Below are 22,352 nucleotides of genomic sequence, written 5' to 3'. Positions count from 1 at the left end.
ATACTTGGGAAAAAAAAAAAAAAGAATATACAAAGCAAATGATGCACAATGCAATTGCTCACCACCCACCGACCAATGCCCAGCCAGTCCCCAAGCAGCGGTCACCCCGGCCAGCTTTCCCCCAGTTTCTATAGTGAGCATGACATCACATGGTATGGAATGTCCCTTTGGCCAGTTTGGGTCAGCTGTCCTGGCTGTGCCCCCTCCCAGCTTCTTGTGCACCTCCAGCCTGCTCAGTCGGTAGAGCACGGGAAGCTGAAAAGTCCTTGACTAGTGTAAGCACTGCTCAGCAACAGTGTGTTATGAACATTATTCTCATCCTAAATCCAAAACACAGCACTGTACCAGCTACTGGGAAGAAAATTAACTCTATCCTAGCCGAAACCAGGACAGCATGATTTTTTTAATAGGTGTTGTATTCCTTAACCAATACTTTTTATAACATCTGTAGCTCCAGCCTAACCCTTTTCCTGACCTCCTCTCCTTTCCTTCCACTTCTTTCTTTTATGTCTAATGCTGAAATCTTTTCTGCTATATTCAGTTCTCTTTAAGCTTGCCTCAAATTCAGCTTTCACCAGATATGGGCTTTGATAAATCATTGACTGTGCTCATTATACACTTAACCTGTAGATTCATGCCCCGTTACCTGCCCCAAGGTGTACTCAAATCGTGGTTTGTGTATTAATGCTGCCAGAACTTTATTGAGCCAAACTGTATTGCAAAACACTTGCCATCGGGACCAGACCTTTTATGGGTACAGGAGAAAACTCTGAAGAGGTGGTAGAGGAAAGAAAGGTAAGTTCACCTTATTTTGCCTATCATAAGAGAAAATGAAGGAAAAGCCATCACCAAATCAATTTATTGGGTAAAAAGAAGACAGGTACAATGCAGAAATTTAAGATGATGATTTAAGAAAAGGAAAATTGAGGGTGTTTCTTTAAAAATCTTTGCGAGCAATGAAAGATTGGAATCAGGAATGGAAAGCAAGAAATGGAATTTTACATCAATCTTAGAAAATTTACTATCTTTTCCAGGCCTTTTTTTCCAGATTGGAATGTTGACGCCCCACTACAAAGAGTTAAGAATACTATTCCATGGAATCCCTCTTGCAGATGGCACCAGGTCACTTTTATACCATGATCCTCTAATCGTTTCTTGTACAGCAGTCCATCATCTCTAAGGACATCAAATTCACAGGTCAAAATGAAAGCCTCAGGAAGTTGAGCAATAACACTGTCTTCAGCTAGCAGTGGTGAAAAAACAGGGTCAAACACAAGCTTGAACAGTGTATAGAGCTCTTCTGAGAATGGATTTATTGCAATTGGTTTGTAGCCTCTTGTTTTAAACTCATGAGGGATGTAGTCAGGACTCACCCATTTCTGATATTTCAGTTGCAAATCTTCTGGAATATGAGAACCTTTAAATATTGCTTCCATGACTGACAAGTCTTTATTAAGATACTTCAAACCAAGAGCAAGGGTTCGTTTCTTTAACAAAATGGGGACTCCCTCATTCTGCTGATAAGAAGGCAAATTAAAGTCCACACACTGGAGAAAAGGATATATGAGGATCTGTGCTCTCAGCTTTTGGAGATCTCTTCTGTTCACCAGTGCTTGGGCAACAGCAGCAGTGAGTGTACCTCCACTACTGTCTCCACAGATGATAATGCGAGAAGGGTCTACTCCATAATCTTGTGCAGTCCTCATAAAGTGTATGGTGGCAGTGAGACAATCCTCAAACTGGGTTGGAAATGGATGCTCAGGAGCTAAGCGATACCTAAATAGGAGTGGAAGTGTTTTAACATAGCCATATCTAGTGAATGATCCCGTTGTCATCTTTTCATTCATGTATTCCATTCTGAAGATAGGAAAATACTCTGAGTTTATAATTACAGCAATAGAATTGATCGTAATTATTGCTTTTGATGTATTATTTGCTACTATTGTTAATGTTTGGGGGAGTCAGTACACTATTCTACCTTTGTGAAATACTTCTTTACCTGTCTTTTAGGTGACTGAAGGCACGTGCTGAGTTATTGTAGAATTAGGTGGCAAGGCAGGTATGTACGAATCAGTTATCAGCAATTCTAGTTAGAAATTGAAGTGAACATTTCCCAACAAATTGTTAGAGAATATGAGTATAGAAAATTGATAGTGAAAATATGAAAAGTTTTCAGTGGTTTTCTATAAGCTGAATTCTTTATAAACGGAATCAATACAAGTTAGTGGTTCTTCAAGTATTTTAGGATGTAAATAGTAATGAGTGCAATTTTAATCAATTTCCAAGATGTCAACTCTTTTCCTGAACTTTTAAAAATCGATTCTTTTAAAAATGCATTACAGCTCATCAGAAAAATATTTTAAATGTTCATCTCAAGTTGATTGCAATTTAAATGTGGATATCCCCCCAATTTTTCAGAACTACTGCTAAAATGAGTATTTAGTAGTCTGGGCAGCTGTGCTTTTAACAGAAACAGTTACACTTCAAACACAGTGTTGGCTTTCAACTTAAGGTGGTTTGGATATGGCTTTAGGGAAAAAAAACATCCTCACCTCTTAGTGGTGACTACAAATTATAAATTATTATAATGGATTTTACTTGGAAATAAACAAGTGGGAATTAGTTGACTAATTCTTCCTAAGAGTGATTAGTGCTGGTGAAACGCATGTGATCATTAAATATAAGTACTGTATGCACTTTACAAGGAACTTGGCTTGCAGTGACTATGCATTAAAGACTTACAAACCTAGAAGGAGGCACAAATGGCTATCATATCTTGTGTCTGGATTGACTCCACTTACCCAACAGACACAATCACTGAATTGCTTTTTTTAGCCAAATAGCGGCATGTTCTTTCATAGGCCCCTGTAAAACAAAATATTTCAATGGAATTGTAACTTGCTTTAAAAATAAGTTGAATGAAAATATTCTGAAATTTCTATCTCTATTCTGTGATTAATGCTGCACTGTAATTCTCTTATTGTGGCATGGTCTAATCTTTTATTATTACATTGCTCACAATTTCATTACGTCTGTGGGAATCTTCTTGCCAGTGAGAAATCTAGCACAAGATTTTTTTCTTGTGCATGAGCCACCATCTAATCTCTTATGCCCTTCCATTTCAAATGCCAAAACGTATTTTTTCCTTGTTTTGCCACTGTAAAGACACACAGCAGTATACACACACACAAGCTTGCACACACATGTGAACACAAATTGGGTTCTTTAAAATAAGAAATAAAATTCTAATGAGATTTTCAACTTTTCTCATAAGCATGAAGGAAGAAAACAGGTATTATAAATGATCAAATAATAAAAGTCCTAGATACTCGACCTGTATAAACACAATTTAACATGATGCACGTAAACAAAATTATTCTGCTGTCCTGAAATTAATTTTGTTATTCATAATGCTTAACCTACTAACTCTTCTTGTCATTTAAGAAATACCATGTCAGATCAGAAACTACATAGTATTTGTAGTTATAGCTCATATTATATATATTACTTACGAATGCTTCCAAACTGTCCAACTCCTCCATGAAAATAAAGGATTCCTCTTCTTTGGCCAGTGGTTGATATTTTTGGCTGGTAAAGTCTTACTTTAACCTTTTCAAACCTTAAGTCCTTGATAAAAAGATGTTGATCTTTTAATGGTGGTATTCCATCCATTAAAGTCCTGAGGAAATGGACCTCTGAGGTGATACCTACTTTTTCCAAAAATTTTGCCTGTTAATAAAGGGAAAGAAACTACAAATTAGTGCAAATTTCCATCTTACCTGGAGATTGATCGTGAAAAATTTAAAATTCCATGGTCAATTTGTCTCCTGATGACACAATGAAGTGGCCGGTTATGATGATGATGGTTTGGACACATCTTCATTGTAATGTCATACCTACCAAAATTTGAAATTCAAAGAGCAGCAGATTTGGCAGGAATGGATGGACTTATCTTCTGTAGCTGCCTTGTGTCCATGCTTCTCCAAAAGCAAGGCCTTTGAGCCTGTGGGAAAGCCAGCCTGAGAGTTGCTTTCACAGAAGTGCAGTAACTTGGCTCATTAATACCACCTTACATCTCTGGCAAAAATGTTACTGGTACTATCTAGCAGAACATAGGGTTAGCTTTGGTGGTAATTTCTACATTATATCAGAAATGTTAGATGAGATCATGGTGTTTTTCAAATTATTTCATTCTTCAGTGGTGAAATCCTGGCTTAGTTTTTATCAGTAGGAAAAAAATCAAACTGTTAATAGTAGATAAAAGAAGGTGTCAAATACTTCAACTTGTCAGGTGTTTAAGTAGCCATGTGTCTGAACAAAATAAGGAGAGAGTAGTTACAGCATTTTAGACTTCAGCTTTGGATGAAGAAATGTGGCTAATACTTTAGTTTCCCAAACTCACGCTACTTTTTAACTTGCAGAAAAAAAAATCTGTGCCATCTACCACAGCTGGCCTCCTGCACAAGAATAGCTTTGAACCTTAGCTTGATCTTCTCACAGCTCAGTGATTCTTACTTAAACACTCAGGCTGAAGATTCTTATGTCACTCTCAGCTAGTCTACTTCATTGCATCTGGATGGCTTTAAGCTGTTTCAGTTGTCTGCTCTAGGCTATTCCTGCTCAAGATGAAAAATATGAGGCAGTATCACTATATTTTCACTATATTGGATTAAATTTTGTGCTTTTCTTCTTCAGCAGTACACTTCTGTAATGAGTAATTTAATTTGCTGTGTTGCCGTTATTCATGCATATACAAAGGTATACGCTGCATGTATCTTAAAAACCCACAATAAGTCTTGTGGCTGTCACCTCACATTTCACAGACCTCCTGTAGCTCAATAATATGGTCCTGTTAAATTTGATGTAGGTATCCCATTTTAGGCCATTTGAGGAGCTGATCCCGTATGCAAGAAGGGTCATCTTGTGGCCAAGTTTTAGTCTCATACTGATTCTTTCTACAGAACTCCTGTATGATGTCCATGGGAAAATAATTTTGTTTCTTTAATCCTCCAATTCCCTCTGGTATTTTCTTTCCTCACACTAATACTTTTGTAACAGTAAAGGTTAAACCTGTTATTAGCTATGTTGTTTATATATAATATACAGATCATCTTTGTCTTGGAAATACTGACAAAAAATAGGAGTCCTTATCAACCGCTGTGTTTAGTGTTGGCAGGCTGACATCTCATTTTTGTTAATCCTGCAGTAGCTTCACGGGTCAACTTTCATAGAGATTGGCATTTATTTTTATTGTTCTTAGTCGCTTCACTGTTAGATGTGAGTATCTTCTGTGGATTACTGCAAAAATGTACAGTTATGGCAGACATCCGTAACTGGTATCATCACGCATAATCTTCATAGTTCTTTCTGTTAATATGCAAATGAAATTTTAAGCTTGTGGTGTTGTTTTAAATTGTATTGTTTTAAATTGTACAGTTCCTGTGAATAGAAGTTCTACAAGAACCAGCAGAATTTGCATTTTTGCTTTGTTTTCTGATTCAAGTCCATTTTTTAGTATATATGCTCCCTCAAAGTGAGGTATTGGTTTTTGGCCTACAGTTTCTGGAAAAAAGTGATCACTTGCATGACAGCTGCAAGACTGGGCTATGTGTACGTAGAGTATAGCTAGACTATGTATCACTGGTTTCTTTATTACCAGAAATCCCACTTTCAGGATCTTCATGTTCATAAAGCTTGCTCTTTTGCTGGTGATTAACCAAGTCAGTCAAACATGACCGACATTTTGACATTTGTAAATAAGTGTGACTTCTTATTAGTATAATTTGTAAACCAGTAATTGGAGAGTTTGGTTATATGTTCATTAAGGATCTTCTAACACTATAGCTGACGTGACAGCTTGAAAATTAATAAAGACTTGCAGGTAGCATAAGACAGTTGGAGTATGGGACTAGAGAACTGCGACCTCATTTGAAGCGTTGTCTAGCTCAACCTCTGCAGTCACACTAAGGGCAACAGTGTCTGGCATTCACAGTGAAATACTGAAAAACTGATCCCACTGGCATGGAGATTTCCATGCACCAGGAGAAAAGCTGTGTAAGAGCTGTGTTAGCTTAGAAGTGGGAGTCCAGATACATGTTCCGGCAAAGGACTAGGGCCTGCAGCAACATGCACATAGTCATAATGTCTGTGGGAGGGATGCGACAGAGCTGTGCTATCCGTGGTGTTAGGGTCCTTTGTCCTCTTTACACAGGTACAAAGGCCTACCACGTACGCCCCAGAACTCATGTGAATTGCACTTTGTGCTAGCCCTTCTACCTAAATCATTACTAGAATAAATGGGGTACAAGATGCTTACAAACTATTGACACAGTAAGTAGCATAATTTAATCAGCCCCTCCGTTTCCCAGACAGGATCAGTTGTAAGTCCCCTGGCTATTGTTTAGCTTTACTGATATGTCAATTTTTCTTCTTATAGACTGAATATTAGATGAAAAAAGAAAGGATGAGTTAATAGATTTTTCAGTGAAGAAGTTTTATTAACATTAAGATGTAGCTGGTTTTATTTAAGTATATCCTCATAGGTGAATGCAGACATTTCTTCATAAAATCTATTAGATTGGGCACAACTACTTCAAACTGGTTTGTCTCCAGTGACTTCACATGCATCTTTTGTCCCAGCTGCAGACTGGATAGGCTAGTAAACTTTGATTTTCCCTGCAGTTTTGACATCATGGGCTGTCATCCCTTGAAAGGATTTGGCTACTTTGGCGTAAGTAATTGGCCTAACAGCAATACCAAGAGTTGCTACGTGACCCGGACTTTACTTGCATTTAAACTTTTGTATAACCATATGTTAATATTCTTATCTTTCTGCTCCTTTGAGGTGATGTGATACAGTGCTTTTGCTTGGCCTCTCACTGGCCAGCAGAAAGTATACAAAATGATAAGATCAGAAGTTAAAAACTGCATTAATCACCAGTAAGTTTCTAAATTCTGCAGTTTAGCTTTTCCCATATGAGTTACACAAAGATAAAACTTTGTCTGATGGATAAAGAGTATTCGTATAGTGTTTTGAAAATGTGGAAGACCACACATTGTATAGTAGATGTAAGAAAATTTAATTTTGCTTCTATTACTATCCTATTTCATTGCATTGCTTTACTATTGTAGCAGTGTTCAGGCCTGGGTGGGGCACTTCTCAAGAGTTATGATGAGTCATATTCTTAGGAGCTTACTGGCTGACTTCAAACAAAACTTAATAAGCAATGTAGCAGGGAAAGGGAGGAAGAAATAGTACCATTAGAACATGGAATTGAAGTGAAATGTAATGCACAAGCCAAATAACCTGAAGGTTTTTTTCACAATTTAAACAACTAAAAGAAAAGAAGCTTGATGTAGGTATCACAGAAGAAGTGTTTTTAAAATGACAGAGGCAACAATTAATTCAGGAAAGGATAACTGATGAAACAGAAAGACAAGTGAAAGTCCCATTTTAGTTTTGAAGAGAAGCAAGGATGAAAACCAAAGGAGGATCAAAAATGTGCCAAAAACAATGACACAGAAAGACAGCTTTAATGTTATGTATACTATCTCAAAAAAGAAAGTCATATAGACATATTGAAAAGCAAAAGATGATGAATGTGGCAGCTGTCTTTCAGATGGCTTGGAAGCAGAGTGATACAGTTGTAGAAGAGAACTGAGATCACGGACATCATTTAGTTGCTCATTCTCTAAATAAGCACTGTGTTATACAGAGCAGAAGTTCCACATACACAGTGCAGTAAGCTGCTTACATCTTCCAGCACTGCATTGAGGCAACAGAATTAAAAAGCTAAAACATAGCCCATCAGAAAAAAATGGAAATTACAGTCTGCAGAATTTTATTTTTCCCATGTTGTTACCTTTGGTGCTGCATAGCAAGCAGTAGTATCTATTACACCCAGCTGAGCTGAAAGTATCTGCAGTGGTGCTCACATCACCAAATTAATCCAGTTGCATATTTGCAATATATTTAAACATTGACTCTAAAAACCTCACCAATCCATTACCCCTCTGTCAGAAAGTAAATTAAAAACTCCAGCTTTAATCAAGTTGCACTTACCAGACCAAACCCAAAGTTCAGGATGTAATGAAAAATGTAAAGCTTTTGGCGCTGCCTAAATCCATGAGGGATTTCTGCCTTGGGGTGTTCATAATAGAATGCCATTGCCACAAAGACAGTCAAAACAGCAAGAAAAATTGCTAGGAGGAGTTCCATCTCACTATACTGTTAGGAGCCAAGTGGAAGAACCAACTGTGGCTTCCTTCCCCCTCTGACTGTTGAAGTATTTCTCAAGATAAAGGCGCAGGATTAGCAATTCTCTTCATATCCCATCATCCAGCTTTTAAAAATGCCAATAGGAAGATGAAAACATGTGACAATCAAACCATACAATTAAACAGACAGTAACAATTAGTCATGGGAGAGGCTTGCGTAAGCAGTTTTTCATTATTGCAGCTAACATGTTTTGAGTCTGTGCCCATCACCATAGAACCAGTGCTTGATATATCATTTGTAGCATCAGTGTTACGAGAAGACAAAAACTTGTTATGTCTCTCCCTATTTCTTGAATACAGTCAAGTCTGTATTATTTCTGAGTTCCTGTGAGTTCCTGTGGAACAGGATTTCTTAGTAATCATCTTCAGAGCTGCTCAGTTTCTTGATTTATTGTGCCTTCACACCTTACTTCTTCAGACTTTTAGTGAAATCAAAGTTTCAGTATCGCAAACGTATTTCATCACGTTTGATGACTGATTTTGTACACTGCTATGCCATTGCATCTTTGAGTCTAATGGAACCAGAAGCAGCTGCAGCCCGAAGTGTCAGTGCTTTGCATCTTGCTTGATCCTCCTTGACATCTTTTCTACAGCAGGTGAAAACCTGTACCAACTGTTACGTTTGTTTGTTTTGTGTTTGGTTTTTAACGGCCTCTTGGTTGAGCCTTACAGTACTGCAGTCTCTGTCTTCTCATGAATATATTACTTACAGGTGTCATTCCAGGTAGAAATACAATTCCAGCTGATGAAAACTAGACTTGGACTTCATGGTTTCAGTGCTAGTAGCAATGACTAGACATCAGCAGCCCATTCTTTTCTGTATACTCTGCGGTGAGCTTTAGGATCTGTGCCTTCCTCTGGAACTAACATATTTTTCAGTACACAAATTATTAGTGGACAGATTTAACCTGAAACAGAAAAATCTGTAAAGCAAAGCTTTTTCAGCTCATATGATGTCACCTTTGAGAACAGTGTCTTTTTACCAGTCTGCTCAAACTGTGAAGGCAACAGATTCTCACTCTGAAAAATAGCAGTATGGGTAAAATGAGTGTGTAAATTTTTTCCTTAAATAATAATAAAAAAAAAGAGTACAAGGGATGAGCTGACTTTGAGATGTATATTAAAATGAAACTAAATGCAGAGAACCCCAGAGCTTTAGAATGCATAATCCATAACCTGCATAGGAAAGAAGACCTCAGACTTGATTCCTGACTTATTTTCTCCTGTTTATTAACTGTTTAGAATAAACAGGAAGGAACTTCATTTTTGAGGCTGGTGATACGCTCTCTGAGAAGAAGCTGATTCCGTGTTCTGCTCCCCTGCCCAAACTGTTTCTTCATTTTATCCAACAACTCTTTGCAGACTTTCATTTCCCAATGTCCCCGTTTCCCCTCCCTCCCTTGCCAGAAGGTTGTTTACGTGCTAAGTATAATCAGGTTCCTTTTTGTTTATTCTTCCATGTGGCACTTGATACAGTTGCCCAGCTCGACAGGGGATGTTGGTGAAAGGCACATTGTCAGGTGGTTGGGACACTCTCTTGGGAAATGGAAGTGGTGAATTCAAACCCATCAGGACAGAGGTGCATATAGGGTTCAGCTTTCTTATAGCTGGGTAGATCATTAGGAAATACTGTTACACAAAACATGGTTGCAGCTCCCTTCTTTAGCATTTAATAGTGAAAATAATTAGTCATCTTTGTGCCTAACTCTGCTGTCCCAATGAGTTAGGTGTGGTCTAAATATACTTATCAGATTTGGCCCCTCTGGGGATCTAAGTAGTCTTCTGACACTTGTGACTGATCCTTTGTATTAAGGTTCTTACCAGCTGTTGTTCATTTGTTTTCTAAATCTTTTTGGTGCTAGTCCTTATGGTAGCCAGTTTGCCAACAGCTGGTAGGTCTTGGACTCTTCTGGGCATGTTAACTAGGTCCAGACATCACAGCACCCCCACGAACCCCAGAGGCTCCACACAAAGACTGGATGTGCTGGAATCTGGTATCGGCTCTAGAAGAAACAAGCTAGTTGGTTCCTGAACTAATGCATTGCAGGTACACAGAGTAATAATGTTTTATAAGCATAGACTCAGCAATTTACAAGCTTGCTTGAGTCCCAGGATGGAGAACCATTGCCTAAATAATCTTTCAAATGTATGCTCTCTCTGGCTTCTGATTTTTAACCTTATCTCTTGCTCATGTAGGATAGACCAGAGGAATTGGTCTCTGAGGGCAAAATCCCATTTTCTCCTACACCAGGAACTCCTTTTCTTACTGATTTCCAGTGCAGAGCTAAATGTCAGTGCCTGAACTCTTGTCAATACTGGGCTGGCATCCTTAAGCTTTTTCTCTGTTGTGTAGCTGCACATGCTAGGGGAGGCAGAGACTGAGCCAGTTGCAAGGTAGTCTTCAGGCGGTCCCAAGAACTCTCTGCCTGTCGCTGAATCATGGTGCTGATTAGGTGGCAACTGGGTACTCACCTGCTTAGACTCGGACACACCGAGTGTGAATGGATGCCTGTACTGGGAAACGTTCCCGAGAGGAGGTGGCTGCTTGACCCAAGCAGCTCCTTTTGAGTTTTGCAGAGCGTGAGAGCCATCTGGTGCTTGAAGTCTGAACTTGAAAACTAAGCTAGCCTAGTCAAGTCCTCACCAACATACTCTGACTGCCATTAGCTGTAAGCTTGTATGCAAAGCACTGACAAGATCTGTTAACGGCTTGTTTTGTGTGATAACTTCTCTGTGTGTGCAGAATTTTCTGTCTATAATTTTTTCTCTGTATGCATAATTCGTTGTGGAAAGACGTTGGTGTGCGTAATTCTGTAGGTGCACTGCAAGTTTGTGCTTGATTGTGTTTTAAGTACTTGACTGTAGCTCAATGAACGTGCAGACAGTGGGATGAACATGCTGTCAGGAAGTGTCTGTGTAAAGAGGCTAGTAAAAATTATTTTGTATCTTTCCCTAGAAGAAAGAAAAATCTTTAAATGAGTGATAATTTTGAAAACTAATTCCACACTTTGGAAACTATGAAGTGTCTTCAAGTGAACAAACATTCTATCTTAGCAATGCAAGATACGTAGCAGATGTGTAATTAATTAAAATAAATTAGAGGACAGGAATTTCTGTGGAGGCAATTAGATCTAAATTTTAGAAAATACAGGACTCGCTACTAAAAAAGGAATATATTGTTTCAGCACTTGCTGTTCTCTACTTATCCATCTGCACTACCATGGTTATAACCCTCAATACGGATTAAAATGCATGTGTTCAAGAGAGCTAATATTTTGGATTAAATATTATAAAGATAAATTTATTAATATTTGTAGTAAATTAAGACCTACAGATAAAGGACCATGGAATAATCTCAGGAGTAGATCAGTGTAGAGTTTGGACATTGGCCCATAAATGAGTCATAAGTCCAGAGACTGAATAATGAAAAGAAAACAAGTATTGGATTGCTGAACTGACAAGGAGTGTGATACATGCTGCACTGACTGAGATGTGTGTAAAATAGTATGTGATCATACGTGATCATCTCATAACTTAAAACATACAAAGTGGAATTGTATGGACACCCTTAGTTCTGGCATTTCCAACCATCTCTGTACCTACAAATAATCATCAAAAGAAAAGCCTGGTATAGAAGATGCAAAGAGCGGTACATGAATAAAAATGATCCTAAATAAAGATAAGCCTAATGACTCTCACAGGTTTGACTGAAGTTCATGAAGTCATACCCAAACTGACTTTAAGCCAGCTTGCTCATGTACAGCTAACAGTACGGCCGTGGCAGAACAGACATGGATTAACTGCTCAAATGTTAACCAGCTTTTTGCATAGCTTTTACAGCAGATACCGACTCTGCTGGCCTAGCCTCAACTACCAACATGTAAGCTGGTAAGCCAACCTTCATCTTGAGGTCAGAAACCAAAATGAATCCCCAATTTCACATCAGGTTGCGTAACCAAGGCAAATCCTGTAATCCTCAAACAGTGGAACATTTGGAACTTCATCATGTTATTTACTTCTGGAAGAATTTCTTTTCTTGAAGAGTAAATTGCCAATAAGCTGCAATAGGAAAAATGAAACACAGTATCTGTTGTGTCACAGAGCCTGAAGAAACATAATTTCATTTTGCTGAGAGGGACTGGAGAACAAGAATTCACAAGTAACAACTTGTGGCTCCAGAGATTTGTAACTGCTAACTTGTCACTATGTTTAATTAATGTGGTGACAACGAAAGAATTTAACCCACCATTTTCTTTCTACTCACAGTTTGGCTGACAGAGAATGAAGATACGTGCTAACCTCTTTCCACACTTGTGTGTGCATAGGTATTACAAGTGCAAGGTGGTTGCATAACGATGAAATATTTCACAATTCCTAGGCATTGCGTGGCTAGCTATTTTGACATGCAATGGCAATTAGCTTGGCATCTGTGTTTAGCAGAGGTGGATCTGTCCTAATAAGCAATGTAACAATTGAGCTGAGATTTTTTTTTTCCTTTGTGTTTCAGATATTCACAGAAATTATTTTTCCAGCTTCCATGCTGTTTACATACTTTCTCCCCAAATTCCAAGTAAACAAGCTGATTTTTTTATCTGAACACAAGAAGGCAAAAAACACTATGTGTCTGTCCTCCCTGAATACAACCAAATGCTTCTCAGAAAGGAACTTTATAGAATATAGTTTAGAGGATATTCAGTTATGTTTGTGCAGTTCTCCCTCACTGCATCTGTGTTGCCAGTCTCTGATCCTTACAGGTAGCCATCTCGTACAGCTCGTATTTCTGTACCTCCCTGCTGTGTCAGCCATTTCCCTTTAAAATCAGATTTGTAAGTACACCCAATTCCCTCCTTTAGATTTTACAACCAAGTCCAAAGCTACTAGTTGCCTATACACACAGTCTGATGATGATTACTACTCATCTCAGAAGTATCTTCAGTCTCCTGAGGCATTGGGAGGGCATTTTATCTGTGCTGTCATGCTGATTTTGTGTGTATTATGTGGATATGCATATGCACATTGCTGATTACTCATATATTGCATGCTTTAAAATGTTTCTTGCTATGGTGAGTTTTTATTCTTTGACCTAAGAAGAGAACAAAAATTCTTACAGCATAAGAAGAGAACAGCAAAACAAGCATACCAATTATCGGGTTTAAAAAAGAAAAAAGAAGATGAAAAATACATCATGTTCCCAAGTAATAGCAATTGAAAATCAGAATTCAGCAGACCATGCTAATCTTAACTTCCTATTTGTTGCATAGATTCTAATGTACAAATAGCTAGTAAATAGTTAATTGAAATACACTCTGTCTGCATACCAGGTCACTGTATTCAAGAAAACATTTTAATAGCCTTTTATGAAGTTTACAGTGTGGTTCACCATTTTATTTGATGATGGAAAAGAGAAAATACCATAACCAAAAAATCCCAGTGCACAGTGGAAGCCTTCTTCCATGTGGTGCCAGGTCACTTTTACGTTGTTGTCCTCTAACCGTTTCTTGTACAACAGTCCATCATCTCTGAGCACATCATGCTCACAGGTAATTATACAAGCATCAGGTAGGTGGCAAACAACAGCATCTTCTGCTAACAGCGGGGAAAGTCTTGTCTCAAACAGTTCTTTTGTTTCTTCATGGACTTGAGGTAAAAGTGAGGTGGGTAACGGTGGTTTATAGCCCAGTTTAAATATCTCTGGGATAAGATCGGGATATATCCATTTCTTATATTTCAGATTCATACTCTCGGGAACATGAGAACCTGCCAAAATAGCTTCCTTCATAGAGCAATCCTTTTTCAAGTACTTCAGAATAAAATGGACTGTACGTTCCCGGGACAAGAAGGCAATGAAAGCATTTTTCTGGTGAGACGGCAGATTAAAGTTCAATGCTTGGAGAAATGGATAGATCAGTACCTGGGCACGTATCTTTGGGATATCTTTTCTATTTACCAGTTCTTGGCAAACACTAGCAGTAAAAGTGCCCCCCGCACTATCCCCACAAACAATAATCCGATGAGGATCCACCCCGTAGTTTTCTGCAGTCTTTAAAAAGTGTACAGTAGCAGTGAGACAGTCCAAAGTTTGGGCTGGATACTTACGCTCAGGAGATAAATGGTACCTGAAATGTACAAAAGACAGCAATTACTACAAATACATATATTTGTAAATTGCTTGAATGTGTCATCTTAAATGCATCCGTGGATTATATATTTGCAAAAACTCACCAAAACCAGTATTATTTATTTAGTTGAAAGTTTTGCATACTGAAGCAAACCAGAAGCTTCCCCTCCCATTTCTGTCAAAATACAGAGACCATTAATCATTGAGGTTTAGTCTAGCATAATTTAAGAGCATGAGGGCTTGAGTAGTGCGGTCCGGTCACCCACATTATACAAAGCCACACATTTACTCAATTCCTGATCTGAGTGTACCTGCCTGGGAATCAAAGTTCATGCCAGCAGGGAAGTCTGCAATTCTCTCATTTGGACTGACCTTGCATGTATGTATAGCTATGAGTCAATCCTGCTTACCCACAAGGTCCAACCAAGTTCTGGCTCCTGAGCTTTTTATACGGGGGACACTGATTATTGTATTATTATATATTAGTACAGTATTGTACATTATTATTACATTTTAATATAAAAAGAATAATTTAATAATATATTATATTCTAAACCACCATACATTTAACGTACTGTGGTGACAGAATAGCTTCCTGTAGACAGTTCTTTATTTTATTAATTGGAACAAGTGCATTACAGGGGAGTGATGTTAAAGTAACAATACCTTTGTTTATTTTTAACTAACAACTTACTTTCATGTGATGAAAAGCAAGGCAGGCATAACAGTCAGATACCTAGTCAAATTAAAGTGTTGTAATTTGATTCCAATGACATATAAGACTACTTTGAGACTACATTTTTAACAGCCATGGTTCTTCATTCCCTGTATTCATGGTCTTAGGGTTTTCTGGAGAAGATAAGTTTAATAAGGAAAGGATAAATACTCCAAAGGTTAACAGTGCAGGCATTCTCTCTTAACCCTTCACTGTTTGCTGAGGCACACTGCTTCTGCTTTTCTGTTTTTTCACTATTCTGTGAAATTAATTCGATGGATTCATAACGTAAACATCCTAATAATCAGGGAATAAAAGGATATCAATATCTTATTTCAGAGTCACTTTTAAACGCATAGTGACTTACTCGGACGCGATATGGAATATGCAATTCATTCTCAAAACCAATTCCTCCCAACTTACTAAAATTCTTTAGCAAAGAATTTTTTCATGGGAGAATTTGTTGGAAACTAAAGCTTCTTCATACCATCAGCTATTTTCCATAAGCAAAACATCTTTAAAAGGAAGCAGTGGTCCATGCAGTTTAAAAAAAAAATACATTTTAGACTTATTGTTTACTCTTTAAAATCATCCCCAAAGCCCCCTAAATACTAAAACCTGAAATTGGGAAAACAGCTTATAATCCCTCATTATCGAACAAAGGCAATGATTTTTGTGGTGATAACAATGTAAAACGAACAGATCTCTTTGTTCTTCTGAAAATAGCTGGCATACCTGTTACTTTTGTAACTATAAACCTGTATCAGGTATTTCTCGTTGTCATTTCACGGCACATGCTTGCTTACACATATCAACAACATAGGGGTAGACAACACTAGAGCTCAGTTTCTTTTCTTACATTCAAAGAAATGCAAGTACAGAATAGGCGTTGTTCAGGGGGGTGGGGGAAGTAGGGGGGAAAGCAGCGGAACTGTCTAATTCTGGGAGTAACGTTGGGTGGAGCTCACTTACCCGACAGACACAACCACTGAATCAGATTTTCTGGCTATGTACCGGCATATTCTTTCATAACTTCCTGAAGAACAAATGTGGTTAATGTAATTAATATCTTAGAATACTTGAAGCAATATTGTCCCTTATTTTTTTATGACATATTGCCATGATGGAGTGTGGGCCCCTTGCCTATTTAGTGAGCTACCCAAATTTTCTCTAGGATAAAAATAATCTAGAGTTTTGATCATCAGGACACACTGTAAAGTTCATACATTTAGGGAGATTGTTGATCTGTAAGGAAAATAAGGAATTATGATTATTACTACTAGACAAGGGGCAGTGGTTTTAAACTGAGAGAGGGTAGAATTAGATTGGCTAGAAGGAAGACATTTTTTATGATGAGGGGGTGAGACAATAGAAACAGGTTGCCCAAAACAGGATGCCCCATCATTGGAAGTGTTCAAAGTCAGGTTGGACGGGGCTTTGAGCAACCCGATCCAGTGAAAGATGTCCCTGTCTATGGCAGGGGGGATGGACTAGATGATCTTTAAGATCCCTTCCAACCCAAACCATTCTATGATTATTAGGCACAATTGCTTAGAGTGGTTGTAAGGGATAGAATAGCTTGAGATCTTTGTAAAAGCTTACTACATTGTTTTAAGTAACTGTGAGTCTGAGAATGACTTAGGTATGTCGTATCATTTTGCTGTGGAAATGCTAATTGTAGTATTATAGCTAGGTCTAAATGAATTTTGTATTTGAAGCAGAGATTTGACTATTTTCTGAAGAATGAAGGGTGCAGATGGTATACCCCCTGTGAAATCAGTATATTTCTGTGTGGCTAATTCAGGCAGAAATGTAAGGCATCCAAACTGTGTTATAGTAAATTGCCTAATTGTATAATTATTCCATGGTAAGGTTGTGCGCAGAAATATGCCTCTTTTAATGTATTTAAAGGTACATTGAGTTTTCCTTCAACCTTAATTCTGAATTTGCTGCATTTAGAAGATTTGGTTTACACGTATTTGCTCAATGATGAGTTCTTTCAATTACAGAATTCTAACACCATTTATATGTGTGCGTGTCTACTGCCTATAGAAACAGTATCTTTTAGAACTTTTTGAATTACATGTTTGCAATTATCTGCTTTTTCTAGTAAATTAAACTGGAAAAAAAAGACAACATAACTAAAGTACATGCATCATGGACACACGTTTTAAAACGGCTGCTATAGGCCACTTGAATTGCCATGAACACTGTTTATAGAAGTCCCAGTAAACATGCTGCAGTTAGAGTTCAGAGGGAGGAATGCAGGTGTTAATGACTTCTGTCAGGTTTTCAGACAAAAAATAATTTATTTCTTTAGCAGCACCACTTACTGTAAGGAATATATATGCCATAAAGAGTGCTATATCCTATAAAAAATAATTTAGATACTAAATAAGGGCAGATTAGTTTAAAATGTAAAAATAAACATTAAGTGCTTTCTATCTTTCAATCTTCCAGACTAAACTTCAGTCACTTCTTAGGTTCAGGAGAGTTTTTAAAAATATATAGTTAACAATCCTAAATAATCATATTTTCTCTTTCAGTTCCTTACTGATGCTTCCGAACATCCCGCATCCTCCATGGAAGAAGATGACTCCTCTCCGTTTGCTTGCAGATGGTACTCTTGGGAGGTAAATCCTCACTGGCACCTCATCAAAATGCAGATCCTTTATGAAGAGCTTTGAATCCCTCCATGCTGGCAGTCCATCAACGACCAATCTCATAAGTATGTGCTCCTCAAAGATACCCAAACTTTCTAAGTTCTTTGCCTAGATAGATATAACAGGAAAAATGAGAAATTAGTATAGGGAATTCAAGTCTTCCCACTCTATAAACGCCACAAACTACCTTCCTCTATACTATATTTAGGATAATTGTATTGGTTATTTGCTACTTTATAGGATTACCACAAATAACTCTAGTGGCTTTGCGATTTCAGTGATTCCAGCTTGTGAAATACACGTCTTCATGATTTGAGGTACCATTATTTCTGGAAGAATGTTGTAATACTTGTTCCATGAAATGTATTGTATGAGTACCTTCTAATTTCTGTGATCTGGATTTACCACAAGTAACATGAGGCATTTGCTTAGGCATGGAAGTTAGGAGTCATGAGGCCAGAGGCTCCTTTTCTAATCAGTGAAGAGAAAGAGGCATTTCTTGAGGACGGTTCCAATTTCAGGTGTGTTAAATCATGCTCTGGAGATGGCTGTTCATCTCCATTGATTATAAAGGGAGGCTGTGTACTTCAGATGCCTCAGTTAAAGTATTTAAGGTTAGGTGAGATGAAAATGTCCCTAGCATGACAGCATTTAGTATACTGGGAGAAAAAGACTCATGCCAATTTGTGTGTAAGATTCGGTAACTTACTGGTCTTGGGTCATCTCCATGCCACAGGGTCAGTGAGAACAAGCTTTAAGAAAACCATTAGTGCCTATAATCAATAAGGAAGGTCTGCTGGCCTAAATGAAGAACTGATGAAATGGTTCTGAATCTTATCTCCTCCTCCATCAGTGAAACTGTTGCCTTTCTCAGGATCTCACAGGTATTCATGAAATGGCTCTGCAGTCAGTTTCTTACATCTAATCAGGGAAAACTAATATTCTGAAGACAGGGGAGGTTTGTTAAATGTGTCAGAACATTTTCTTATCCAAGGCCAGTCAACTGCTGATAATTAAGATAGCCTGAAGATCACACTGGAATCCTCCTTTATTTTGCACACATGTTGTAATGGATGCATTTCCTGCTAGGGACAACATTTCCCTTCCCATTAAATGGTGACTTAATTGCCCTTATGGACTATTATAATTCATTCTTCTGGAATGATGATAATCATCACAAGCAATTTACAAATTGTATTGCTCTCTTCTGAGCAACAGAAGTCTCCCTGTACACTGCTGTATCAATGCCTTATAAACTAATGGCCAGCTATGCTTTTGTAAATTGTTCTTTCCAACCTTGTGTATCTGGCCTTTAATTTAGATCTGCTCTGTGTCTCAGAGACAATTCAAATATTGGCCTTAAATAGTAATTTTTCTGTGAAAGAATGCCAGGGTAAGACAAAGAGGCAGAACTTTCTTAGGCGCATGATCCCAGCTATCATGTACATATGAAGCCAAATCTCACGTAGTTCGTGTGTTGCAACACCCAGTTCCTCACCAAGGCCTTTCTCAAACAACACAGATTCTTTCTTCCTAATAATCTAGACCAGGCTGCCATAAACAAGTTGGGTGAGGAGTAATAAAAGAAACCACCATGAGCCATGGAAGAGAGAGAAAATCATTTAGAAACTAAGACGGGAACCCAGAGATGATCTGGAGTTTTTTCATAACACTCTGTGCCACAACTGCCAGCAGTGCTTGGGGTATTTTAAGTCCCAGTTCCTAGAGACAAATGGATAGATATAGTTCTTGCCTTACATTTGAAAACGCACATCTTTAGGTGTCATGGCAAAGGGGAAGATGAATATAAGAGCCAAAGCAATTGTGGCAGAAACCACAGGGTCAATATAACCTTCCCCAAACAGCAATTTTCAAAAACTCTCATGACTCTTAAGTCAGTCTTTTTGTCAGAGTTATGATTTTGGAATGGTTGAAGTTGGCAGAATTGCCATACCCTGTTTATTTAATCTCATCTGTACTTTCTAATGTCCCCGAGTTCTTACAGAGCTTTCAGATGACAGATGGTAATATATCTAATAAACTTGGTATCAGAGCATTCATTCTAAATATCCTCTTTCCTTTCCTTATCTTAGGAGCTCCTGACGTCACAGAGGCATCTTCAAATTCAGGGAGAACACCGTCATGAAGGAGAATGGGGAATTTGGTATGTATTCTGTTGAAAAACTTCTTGATCAATAATTACAAAATACTTCAGAACCAGTAATAATACACTCAAAAAATAAAAGCTATGACTATTCCTAAACAGATGTGATCAGTCTTAGTAGGTGAAACATATTATATAAGCTAGGTTCTAAAATGTGTATATGTGTAAAAAAAAGAGGACCCAGATCAGCATGTCAGCCTACCTTTTCTTGTGAAACAGGGTCTTTGAAAAACTATTTGCTGGAACACCTAAATTCTGGCACAAACTGGCTTTTTATGTGGAAGATCATATGAGGACCAGGTTTTTACTTTTAAAATAATTATGAAATCACATACCAACTAACAAAAAACACTCGATTTGAGCTTCATGGACTTTAAGACTACATTAGACAGTCTTTCTGTCAGTCACTTTGAAGTGTTATGCTTTGCCAGCCGAAATAATTATCATCAAAGCTTTATATCACAGTGCCATATGCACAGTTAGTCTAAATGCAGATCTGTATGAATAGATTAAAACAAAAGCTAGGATGTGAGCTAAGAGGCTTTCTCTTATCTCTTCCATTTGGGATTGTCATTGATTTCTTTATGACAGAGTATGTGAATAGACGCAGCAGGAGCATCGTATGTATGACACCTATGCTGTAGAAGATCCACATATAATTGTTGATGCAGCTTTTCTAAGACATATCGAAAATAAGGTGGAAGAAAAGAGGAAAAGACTGTCCTGTATTGCAGAAAAAAGAGATCTTTACTGCAACATACAGTACAAACAGACACATCACTGGCACAAGAGCAGCATTCATCAGTGAGCAGGATATGTTTATTGCACATGTGCAATGCGCAAAGCATCATGCACTTTATAAGAAACCTGTGAAGTCCTCACTATGAGGGCTACTCCTGTGAGTATAAACATAAACCTAGAAATTCACCAAAAGTACCAGCAGATGTCTAAAGGTTTTTGAAAGAAAATGAGGTATAGAATAGATTCAAGGCATAGGAAATGGTGAAATGCATCTTTAAAACTATCCAGAAAAAGGAAGCTGAAATTTCTGGAATGTATTATCAATTAAGATAGAATAGGTACTATTGCATAACAGCCACTTAGAAGCTGTAAAAGCAGGTAAAAAGAATCATCTGAAAGAATGTTTTCATCCAACCAAGTATAGAAACATAGAGAACTTAATAACATACAGTCATATTATTCTATTATGGTCATATTATTATATTAAGTTTATATATAGCTTAACATGAAAAGCAGTGTGAGATACATAAGGACAGCAGACTCTTCTTTCATGCCAGACAATGCAGAAAGGTACATGGGGCCTAGGACATTGGAGAATGAGGGACAATGACTGGATTTGGTGAATGCTGCTATGTAAGTTCAAGCAACCCACATAAGTCTTTAATAGATTATAGTGCCCCAAATCACCTTTCAGGATGTGGGCCTTAGTTACTACGTTCATTGTGTATAACTAGGGGATTAGAGAATACCTTTACTTGAGATGAGCTCCGTACAAACATTAATGAAACCACTCTGTGATTTTCCTGCAGGCTTTCTTTTGACATGTTATGTGCCAGACTTGACAGGGCTTAGGCTGCTCTTATGTACTCCTGTTGCCTTCTTTGAAAGCTTTTTGAGTAAAAACTGTTTCTTTCTCTGATGGCAAAGCACACAGCACAGTGAGTCTGGCTTACAAGTACTTAAATAGTAAGTGATAACAGGTCTAGCTGAACCTGCTTTGGCCAGGAGGTTAGATTAGATGACCTCTGGCGGTGCTTTCCAACATACATGATTCTATGATATTTAACTAAGACACAGTAATTCGGTCACTGCGGAAATAAGAACAGAATCACGGGTAAGAAAATTACTGCAGATAGTTCAAAATTTGGGAAATTACCTTAAATATATCAAAGTGCATTGAGATACAGAATGGTTATTATTATTCAGTTAAATGATATCCACAACCCTCCTGTCATCCACAGGACCAATCATTTCATTATAGAAGGCAACCAAATTACAATTGCGGCATAAGAATGCATATCTCAGTATTTAAAAGAACTCGCCTCATACTGGCTGCTTTTATATACAGTAATAGAATACCAAATCAAACTTTGGCCTTTATCTTTAAATCTGTGTTACTGTGTGGTTCCCATTACACATAGTTGCAATATTTAGATGCATATCTTCATAGTTCTATTCAAGTTTTTCCTTTCCCAAAAATCACAATATCATAGATAAACTCACCAGAATTTCCATCAGAGTATATACGCAATGATATAAGCGGAGCTTTGATGGCTGGTCAACATCAGGAGGAATCTCTGCCTTGAAGGAATTATGATAAGTTGCAATTAAAACCAGTAATACAAAAGCAACCAGAATTCCTGTTACTAAAGCCAGAGCATAAAAGGATTCCAT

At 37.7% G+C, this 22,352-nt stretch overlaps 2 protein-coding genes across 2 annotated transcripts; both read right to left on the bottom strand.

The window, feature by feature from the left end:
* Positions 1–998: 998 nt before the first annotated feature.
* LOC103918054 (arylacetamide deacetylase-like 4) lies at positions 999–8,167 on the bottom strand. The gene is made up of 4 exons (XM_009325293.1): positions 8,063–8,167; positions 3,513–3,729; positions 2,802–2,865; positions 999–1,776 (listed from the first exon to the last, which is right to left on the bottom strand). Exons 1-4 carry the CDS (start codon positions 8,165–8,167, stop codon positions 999–1,001), a joined length of 1,164 nt encoding a protein of 387 aa, XP_009323568.1.
* A 5,454-nt stretch (positions 8,168–13,621) lies between these two features.
* On the bottom strand, positions 13,622–22,352 carry LOC103918053 (arylacetamide deacetylase-like 4). The gene is made up of 4 exons (XM_009325292.1): positions 22,182–22,352; positions 17,665–17,881; positions 16,083–16,146; positions 13,622–14,393 (listed from the first exon to the last, which is right to left on the bottom strand). The coding sequence occupies exons 1-4, from the start codon at positions 22,350–22,352 to the stop codon at positions 13,622–13,624; spliced, it is 1,224 nt and encodes a 407-aa protein (XP_009323567.1).

This window comes from Pygoscelis adeliae, unplaced genomic scaffold (assembly GCF_000699105.1).
Source record: "Pygoscelis adeliae isolate BGI_AS28 unplaced genomic scaffold, ASM69910v1 Scaffold36, whole genome shotgun sequence".
NCBI lineage: Eukaryota > Metazoa > Chordata > Aves > Sphenisciformes > Spheniscidae > Pygoscelis > Pygoscelis adeliae.
The sequence above is the reverse complement of the archived record's forward strand: the minus strand, read 5'-3'. Positions and strand labels throughout refer to the sequence as shown.